Source organism: Papaver somniferum, unplaced genomic scaffold, assembly GCF_003573695.1.
Source record: "Papaver somniferum cultivar HN1 unplaced genomic scaffold, ASM357369v1 unplaced-scaffold_21, whole genome shotgun sequence".
Classification (NCBI taxonomy): domain Eukaryota; kingdom Viridiplantae; phylum Streptophyta; class Magnoliopsida; order Ranunculales; family Papaveraceae; genus Papaver; species Papaver somniferum.
The window spans coordinates 17,375,982-17,386,124 of NW_020631041.1; the positions used below are offsets into that span (position 1 = coordinate 17,375,982).

Genomic DNA, 10,143 nt, shown 5'->3' on the forward strand with positions numbered 1-10,143 from the left:
AAATAAGATTATCACTAATTAAATTAGGATGAATTAGCCATTACCTAAATTATTTGAATAGGGGTTCTTCAAATCAGGTTTGGGTGACCTTTTCTGTCCTCTTCAAGAAGGCCCCAATTAAATCATGAGGCCCATTAAACGACGAAAATGTAGAGAAGAAAATGTAGAAAAGAGAGAGAAAAAAGAGTACTAATGATTACATCACCCCGACTAACGTTCACCCTAAGACTAAGACTAAATGATAATAATGTTTTGGACCAAAATGATAAATTCTATTTAGAAAAGGACCACAAAGCAATTTGACCGCGCCCACAAGACTAAACTGACATATAACATTAGGAGTAAACTATAGTGATTCCTACAAAATAATAGTGACTTCTGCTAAAAAAAATCAAGACTCCTAATGAGGGGTATCATTTCTCTTGGAGGTATACCAACCTAAAGACAATTATTTTTTTGTTTTATATGTATATTGGTAGATCCCAACCAAAATGACACCCCATAAAAATTTGGGGATGCCTGGTTTCGGGCACGGATCTTTGACATAAAAAGAAAAGGTTATATAGAAGAAAACTAATTAACATAATAAATGCTATAAAATTAGCTTATTGGTGAGTTTACTCAACATTGAACAAGGCATTGCCCATTTCATATGCTGATAAGAACTTTAAAAAAACACGATTAATGGGTGGATCCATCTTCTTTGGATCTACAGCAAACAGTTCCAGAACGACCATTCCTGCTCACATTGTTCATAACAGGCACAATAAAAGTTACCGGTATCTGGGTCAGTGTTTATCTGGGCACACCTTGTATCTAATCCCTCTTGAAAAAAGTTCCAACAAAATCTTTGACAGTTCTGGACAATGTCATCCATAAACGTCCAGCGCAAGAGTGCTCCACCACAAGTTTGGTATTCACAGTCAAGCCATTTCTCCGTACCAGCTCTGAAACAATTATGCCATGGCGTAGCATCTACGTACCTGCAATTTTTGAAGACATTCAAATCATAAATGTCAGTCAAACCTGTATTAAGCGAAAGGGTAATATATTGAAAGATAGATTGGTGTTGCTGTGAGTTATAGAGAAATGAACATTTCCGGTGTTCGTCATTTTGAATAGTCGGTAGTTATTTAAAAGTAAGCAAATAAATAAATAAATAAGGAAAAGGAAAAGAAAAAGCAAAACCCAAATAAATTGAAGCTGAAAAATGTGTGAAGGTACCACTTACATGGGTTTGAGGACAATCAAAGATAAAAGAAACCCGATGAGCAAAAATGTTTTAGTAGCCATGACGTTTAGACTTTAGCAAGAACCGAAGAATTTGATTAGTTGGTGATCAACAAAGATGGTAAGCTCTATTTATAACATATAGGATCGGTAAATTAAGTTTATTAAATTGGTTGTAGGAGAGCTCCATCGGCTTTCTTATAACAAAAGGTATATGGATTTAGAGAATCAAATTAAACAATTAAGAAGGACTCGTTTAAGGCTGCAATTGGCACGATGACTTTAGATCTGCAGAACCCTACTTGTGTGTCAACTCTTCAGACCAATCGAAATCCTTTGAAGTTCTTTCAGCTACCATAATGATTTATTAATGATAAGCCGCTTAAAAAAAGAAAAGAAAAATAAGTTTATTTTCTGCCTGGTTAAATTGGGGTCTATGCCACATAATTGGAGCCTATAGATTACTTCATCTATCCAATTCACAATGATAAGGGGTGTCTAATATTTATGTAAACTACCAAAATTATCCTTAAAAAATATTAATATTACTAAATTGTCCTCATCAATCCTTAATAAACCTAACTAACAAAAATCAGTTTTTATTTCTAACATAAAAACCGATTCATCTCCTCCACTACCTCTTTTTCCATTTTTTTGAAACCAAAAATCGTCGATCAGTTTTTATTTCTAACATAAAAACCGATTCATCTCCTCCACTCCCTCTTTTTTCATTTTTTTGAAACCAAAAATCGTCGATGATCGACGATTCAAAAATGATTAATCGTTTTCTTTCTTCCATATAATGTCGAAATCAAGAACTAAGTATGATACTAACAGGAATCACTGTAGTGACGACGATCCCGGGCTTGTTGAAGCGATTCCAAATAGAACGAGGGAAGTGCAAGAACAATCCGAAGCCTCTCGTATCACACAGGATGAAGAAATGGGTCGAATCAGGTACTTTTCTATCAACCCAATCCTCTAAACTAGGTTTTAGTAACATGCTTTAGGTTAGAAATCGAGAATTTTGGAATCCAAAAATTTCAGTGTTTACAGAATCGGATTACGTTAGTCACAAAGTAACCCGATTCTTATTAGAAACGGACTATGTTCATAAACTTATAGTCTGATTGTTCTGCATGTGAAAAGGAATCGAGGAAAGTTAGTGTATAAATAGCCCGATTGTTGTAGCCAATCTTCTTGGATCTTATTTTGTTGGAATCAGATTACATATGTCTTAACAAAAACCGATTGTTAACTTAGAAACGGACTTTATATGTATATCGAGTAAACCGATTTCATGAATCGGTTCACATTTGCACTTGCAAAAATTCGATTGTTAATTTTATATGTTTGGAATCGGATTTCATATGTATATCGAGTAAACCAATTATATACCCTGACTTTAAAAATGCATTCTATTTCATTATGTTTTGTTGCTTAAATCCGTATTCTACAGGCAAAAAAATAAAGCCGAAAAGAAATATAAGAAGAAACATGACCATGCTACTCCTAAGCCTTTGGGACCTCGTCGAATAGACGGTCAAAATTTGAATGCTTCCCACCGAAGGGGCACAGGGAGTAAATCCAAAGGGATCAACATCAATGACCCACCACCTCGAGCGGAGCAACATACACATGAAGAACCTGATTCTGATACACCTACTGAACAAGAAGGTGGTGAGGAGGAGAGGATTGAAGAACAAAGTGGTGGCAAGGAAGGTGGTGAAGAAGAAAGTGATGAGAGTGAAAGTGAAGAAGAATAACGTGGCAAGGAAGGTGATGAAGAAGAAAGTGATGAGAGTGAAAGTGATGAAGATGCCCGTGAAAAGAAAGGTGTTGAAGAAGAAAGTGATGAGAGTTAAAGTGATGAAGAAGAACGTTACAAAGAAGGTGGTGAAGAAGAAAGTGATGAGAGTGAAAGTGATGAAGAAGAAGGTGATGAGGAAGGTGATAAAGAGATAAGAGAAGTCGTTCAAGAACAAGAAGGAGACCCTAAAGGAAAAGGTTAGAAGAAAGAAGTTCCAAAGAAGAAGAAAGGTGACCACATGCCCGAAGATCTGAAGATGCTTGCTCGTGGCCTTGATAATCCACCTTTAGGGATACCAGCTGATGGAGGAAATGTGTTACGGTGTTACAAAGGAAGTTGGGCCGGTGTCGTCTACAATACCATAGTAAGTACCTAAACCTTGTTCCATGTAATGTAAACATTATTATCCGTGTAGTGTTTTGATTATTTCCCATCGTGGTTGTTTGGTTTTATAGGATCACAAGCATGTCGTTCTTCTTATGAAACCTGGAACGTCAGTGAGTAAGATGAGGCAATGGACACTTATAGCTGATGAATTAAGAAGGGGAGAAGTTTCGGAAGTGGTCGATCTAGTCAATTCTACGGGGTTTCTTTCTGTGGTCAACAATTTGGGCCACCTTACTTAAGATAGACCTCTTTGTTCCGACTTTTCCGAGAGATACTACGGGTAAACAGATACTTTACATCTTCCGTTTGGAGAAATGACAATAAATCCAAATAATGCGAAGTTCATTACCGGGCTAAGCATAGAAGGTAAAGCCGTGAAGCACAAAAATTACGCGCAAGGAAGTGTTCCAATGGGATAAGGAGAAGACCAAGAAGGAGATGCTAGTAGGCAAGGCAAAGCAGAGGATATTCCATCTCTCGAGGCTGAGAAGAAACTTTATGGGAACAAAGAAGCTTCGTCATGAGGGAAAAGCGGTGACGCCGCAACATATCATTTCCACGGCCAATGTGTATGTCCTCTATATCCTTGGAGCTGTTATCTTCCACGACGTTTCCGGTGCCCGTGTAAACGCCAACTTTATCCAGCTGTTGCATCCATTTGACAAGATACAGGACTACTCTTGGGGCACTGCCATCCTTGCACACTCTTTGACGCAGTTGAGAAAGGCTTCTAGGGCTCAAAGGAACCAACTCGGAGGGAATATGGCTTTTCTGTAGGCGTGGATATATTTGCACTTCCCAATATTTGCTAAAAGGGCTTTTGAGAACAAGTTTTGGGACGGACAGCAGTATGGAAACAAGTACATCTACAGAAGTAAGTCGAAGAAACAAAGAATGGATTATTTGAATTTGAGACGCCAGTTAGACAACTTCACGATGAAGGATGTCGTCTTTGATCCTTACAAGGAGGCTTTGGCTAAAGGAAAAGGAAAGAAGGTTGGGTGCCAAGAGCAAGGTGAATATCATGGGCCTTTTTTTCACCCAAGAGGATATGTAATGTACAACTCGTCGAGAGTCGCAAGAAAAATGCGGTTACATACAAAAAATCCCAAAGGCGCACAAGGATTTCAAATTCAATGAGACAAAAATCAAAGCACATGACAGTGATATTGTCATTGTTCGCCGGCCTTTCCCATCATGTGATTATTGGGATAACAGAGCGTTTCACAAATATCCTTTGGTTGGTCCATCTCGAACAGATGACGAGGCAATTCCGGGTTACATGCCGTGGTACCTCAATGTTTCTTATACTGGAGTGATACGAATAGATGAGAGGCCCATGATAGAGGACAAAGATATGGCTCTCCAATACTTGGTGCGTATTGTTACTCAATTACGATTTTGTTAATGATTTTTGCATTATATATTGAATGTTTGTTATTTAAAATTGAAACAGAGAAGACGAGTCGAATACTTGATAACCTGGGCAAAGCTAGAAATCAGGGAAGGGAAAAATATGAAGGCCAATGAAAAGCTAATTGATGAATTGAACGGTCTCGAAGATGTAGAAGCTAGTGAAAATTTTGGGGAGCAGGAAGAGGATGGTGATGAGGAGGAGGAGGATGAGCCAAAGAAGAAGAGAAAAAAGAGACCCCCTACCAAAAAGATGTCTAAAGGTGCATCGAGCAGCGCCCAACCTAGGAAACGAGGACGAGGTGGACGTAGTCGTGGCGGTGGACGTGGTCGTGGTGGGGATGTTCATGAATGAATGGTTATATTCATGTTTATGTCTTTAAGTATGGATAATTATGGAGTCAAAACTTATGTCTTTTCTTAAACTTATTGTCGAATTATGTTTGGTTACACTCCTAGTCTATGAATGACTTAATATGGTTTCTAGTTTATGAATGACTTAATGTGTATGGAAAAAAAGAAGGATTCTAGCATTTTTTCTGTCAGAATCGGTTTACATATAACTATATGTAATCCGATTCTGACGATTTCCCAGATGTTCAGTTTCAGAATCGATTTACATTTACCTTTATAAAACCCGATTGTAATGAAGAAAAATCCTGTAACTTTTGAAGCCAAGAATCGGTTTTCATCAACCAATATGTAGCCCGATTGCTAAGAAGAAAAGTTCTGTAACTTTTAGAATCGGTTTACATGTACAAAAATGTAATCCGATTTTTATGAAGAAAAGTTCTGTAACTTTTACAATCGGTTTACATGTGCATTACAAAAGCCCGATTGTTGAGAGGAACAATTTATATGATTTTGTAAGGACACAATCGGTTTATGTGGACATACATAAAATCCGATTGTTTGATTTGAATTTGAAAAAAATAGCCGTTGACTCCTTATCTATATAAGGACAACCTCTTTCAGCCACTCCCATATCACACACTTAGCCTAGAAAATGCAATGGGAACCGTTTGAAGATTTGTGTCTCGTTAAATCCTTTGCTAATACGTTCCGTGAACGTCCGAATGAAATCTATTCAATGTTTTGGAAGAGAGTTAAAGAGTTCTTTTACGGTCGTACCGCGAATCCCAACAACCGCAAATGGAGAGACTTGGCATTTCGATTCCAATACATTAAAGGGGCAATGCGAGAGTACGTGATAGTTAGAAATATGGTGTACCACTATCATCCACGAGCTCCTCTTAGGGAAAAAGTGAGTAATGCGATCATTTTTATATCTATGTCAACTACACTAGGTCACATACTAACATATAAAAATTCACTGAATTTCAGATGGAACGTTTTAACGGGCTATGGAGAATTCGTAATGGGGAAATAAAGTTCATTCACCACAAAAAATATACGACGTTGTACCGACGTGCTCGGGGGTTCATTGATGAGCATTTGATGTGTCAAATTCTAGAATTCCCATACTGAGTCCTATATATATGTAGTGGGCAAATTTCCTAAACTATGTAATGAATATTTTGTTTCTGAAAGTAAGGCATAATCGGTTTACATGTGCATTAAAAATGTCCGATTTTTGGAATCGGTTTATGTGGGTAATGATAAAACTCCGATTCTGGGTTTACATCTTCTTAAGCATAAAACTCAACCCATAATCGGTTTACAAATGCACTAACATAAACCGATTCTGGATCGAGTAAAAACTAAATTTTTTTTTACAAGTTTTGATTATCGATTAATGAAAGTTAATTTCAGGATTAACTTGATTAAACATTATTTAATAATCCGAATTAGCACTAATTTAATAAGGGTATATTCAGCATTAATATAAATATTGGATAAGGGGTTTCTATGAATTTTCTCCCAATGACCCTATTTTGTCATCTAATATTAGGCCCCAATTAAATGGCATAGGCCCCAATTTAGGCAGGATTTTCTGTGCTAAAACCCTTGTAATAGCTTTAATAGTTTAACAAAATTTCATGCCTCAGGAAAGAAAAAAAAGTTGGACTGGAGTATTTTCAAATGGAAAAATCGAATTTTATTATGTATCTCAAAGTAAAATCGACCACACAGATCCCTCACTAATCAAACCATGAACAAACTGTAAAAGCAAATAATAGCAGTTACTGATTATTGCACACTCAAACAAAAGCAACATTTACTAAAATTTAATCATTCTAAATGATTAACACTTATCATTGTAAAGATGACTAGGCAGACGGGGTTCAGGGACTGCCACTAATGGGATTTTTCTTGGGGTCGAAAGTCCCCAAACTTCCTCCATATTCAGATCAGCTCCGGCCGGTAACTTCCAAACGAAACCATGTAAGAGATTAGCTAAACTTGACTGGATTATCTTAATTGCCAATGAATAACCAGGGCACATCCTTCTCCCTGCTCCAAAGGGCAATAGCTCAAAGTCATGCCCCTTGACATCCATTGTTTTTCCAATAAATCTTTCGGGACGAAATTGTTCCGGTTCTTCCCACAATGTTGGGTCTCTTCCTATTGCCCAGACGTTCACAAATGCATTCGTTTCTGATTGTATGGTATAGCCATTGATGTTGACATCTTCACGAGTCCTGCGAGGTACCAATAACGGTGCCACTGGGTGCAATCGCATTGTCTCTTTGACGATTGCTTCAATGTATGGTAGCCTTTGGATGTCTTTCTCTTCAACCCATCTTTCTCTTCCGATAACCCTATCAAGTTCTTCGGTTGCCTTTTCAAAAATTTCCGGAGTTTTCAAGAGCTCGGAAATTGCCCATTCTATTGTCACTGCTGAACTCTCCGTTCCCGCTGCCATTAAGTCCTGAAAATTGGTACAAAACACACGGGTTTAGTAAAGAAAATTCTGAAAATTGGTACATAACACATGGGTTTTGTAAAGAAGTTTCATGTCATGTCTAGAATGTACAAAGTGGCAAACGATTTGGTTAACTCTGTGAGATCGTTATCAACATTAACCCACATGGGTGTTTATAGTGTTTCAACGACAATTTTTATTGGTACGTCCTTGGCTACTATTTGTATGTATGCGTACGCTGTCCACACTCAATAATTGGGTTTGGGTATTATTATGTTCTGAGATAATTGGTTGTTAATAAGATTTGAACGCGTCCCAGTGCAGTGTCGGTTATAAATAATTAACCTACCGATAAAGATTTTAAGATTTTTACCGTGAATATGAATATAACTTTTACAACCAACTTAAAATCACGATTCATAAAAGTTTTTATTGGAAAAATCTCGAGGTTGATATTTAACGAATGGTGCGATGTATTTTGCTGAAAAGAAATTTTTACCTGTGTAAATGCCTTGACACTTGTCCTAGTAAGCTTGACATCATTGCTAGGATCATCAGCAAATTGCAGAAGAACATCAACCATATCTTTAGCAACAAAAACTTTCCCCGCAACTTCTTTATTAGAGAGATGTTCATCAAGAACATGTTCTAAAAATCTATCAAATTTCTTAGCCAAAACTTTCATTCTCTTGACATACCCTTGTAAATCCAAGAATCCTAGCCAAGGAATTGAATCACCGATATTCAAAACGCCATTTAATAAAAACAATTCTTCTAACATTTCTTTGAACTCATTTGGTGTAACAATTGAGTTTTCATCTCCATCCAAATATCTTCTTCCCAAAACAATTCTGCTAATCACATTCAAACTAACATCAGCAAGATGATTCTTTAAGTTCACAGCAACGCCTTTCGACTCGTACAAAGCTGTAGAGAGCAATCGTGTTTCTTCGATGCGGATGTACTCGTACGATTCGACTCTTCTCACACTGAATAACTCAACCAAACACATTTTACGAGCTTGTCGCCAATACGGACCATACTGAGACCAAGTTATATCAGAATAATTGTAAGTTGTGATTTTTCCAGCAGCAGTTTTGGGTCGACCGGAGAAAGATACGTCATGGATCTTAAGAAATTCCTTCGCCATATCCACCGATGAAGCGACTACAACCCGGTGTGATCCGAACTTGAGTTGCATCAAAGGTCCGTATTTTTGAGACAGATGATGAAGTGAACGGTGAGGAAGGGCACTGATGAGGTTCAAGTTACCGATGATTGGCCACGCTTTTGGCCCCGGTGGCGGGTTTAGCTTGTTACGGCGAAGTTGGAAACCTTTTAGGAGGAGTGCAATTGCAGCAAACCATGCTGCTGCATAAACAAGATATGATGGAAATTCCATTTATTTCTTTTTTGGGTAGTTAGTTATGTTTGGTGGTGGTTGTGGTGTTGACTGGAGGTATAATTGCAGTGGTGGTGATTGTTGTGGAGGAGCAAATGGGGTATATATAGCTGTTGATGCAAGACTAAAGTCGTGATGTACTTTCTTGGTTGTTGCATGAAACTATACTTGGAGTTTGCATTTGGTGGGAAGGAAATTATCATGAAAATACTTGGTTGCTAACTACATCAGAAGTTAGTCTAGACTCTAGAGTAAACACAAAACTTGACTTCTTTTCCTTAGAATATTGGTTACTTGGAATTTTACAAACGTTGATCTTGACTTGACTCGAGTTGACCTTACTGACTCCAAGTCTAGTTCATTTCATAAGTTGAACTATTCACACCTTGCAATAGATAAAAAAGGAAAGGAAAATTAGATTACATGAGAATTACTAAAATAAAATAAAGATTCCCAATATTAAAATTCAAAAGACAAGTAAGTTTACATGAAGTTGCTTTACTGATGTTGTTTCCCAAGCTACACACTGCTTCATGATAATATAAGGTGAAAACCCTTTTAAACGGTAAAGTCGATAAGAAAAATGCACCCAAATGTCAAGGAACATTTAAAACTCCTACTATGGAAGGACGAAAACATGCTTTTTTATTATTTATTTTTCCTTTTGAAGTAATTGCAACCAAAAAACAATTGAGATGCAAGGTATCGAACCCTGTAAGAAAAATGTGACAATGGAGATGCAGGGTATCGAACCCTTTACCTCTCGCATGCAAAGCGAGCGCTCTACCATTTGAGCTACATCCCCGGGTCACAATTATTCCATTTGACCTACATCACCATTTGAATCAAGTACCTTAACTGACATATGTTTTGATTGTAATTAGAAGCCAAATAAAATAACCAGGCAAAACGCTACGTAAAGTGATGCAATTTTCTTTGTTGATTTATTTTCTAGGATTGTTTCTCCTTACTAAAGTTGTGTTAATTTCATGAAATAGCTATTTTCACATAGAAATTGAGTGCTTTTCGTCGTTCTATTACAAATTTATTTCCATGAAATTGTGGAACCATTTA

At 37.2% G+C, this 10,143-nt stretch overlaps 2 protein-coding genes and 1 non-coding gene across 3 annotated transcripts; all 3 read right to left on the reverse strand.

Moving 5' to 3' along the window:
* Positions 1-609: 609 nt before the first annotated feature.
* LOC113340039 lies at positions 610-1,333 on the reverse strand. Its single transcript, XM_026585253.1, has 2 exons — positions 1,232-1,333; positions 610-983 (listed from the first exon to the last, which is right to left on the reverse strand). Exons 1-2 carry the CDS (start codon positions 1,291-1,293, stop codon positions 710-712), a joined length of 336 nt encoding a protein of 111 aa, XP_026441038.1. The 5' UTR covers positions 1,294-1,333; the 3' UTR covers positions 610-709.
* Positions 1,334-6,876: 5,543 nt separating this feature from the next.
* Positions 6,877-9,222, reverse strand: LOC113340293 (flavonoid 3'-monooxygenase-like). Its single transcript, XM_026585502.1, has 2 exons — positions 8,167-9,222; positions 6,877-7,673 (listed from the first exon to the last, which is right to left on the reverse strand). Exons 1-2 carry the CDS (start codon positions 9,067-9,069, stop codon positions 7,047-7,049), a joined length of 1,530 nt encoding a protein of 509 aa, XP_026441287.1. The 5' UTR covers positions 9,070-9,222; the 3' UTR covers positions 6,877-7,046.
* A 579-nt stretch (positions 9,223-9,801) lies between these two features.
* TRNAA-UGC lies at positions 9,802-9,874 on the reverse strand. Its single transcript has one exon. It is a non-coding gene; the product is annotated as a tRNA-Ala (tRNA).
* Between the last annotated feature and the right edge of the window lie 269 nt (positions 9,875-10,143).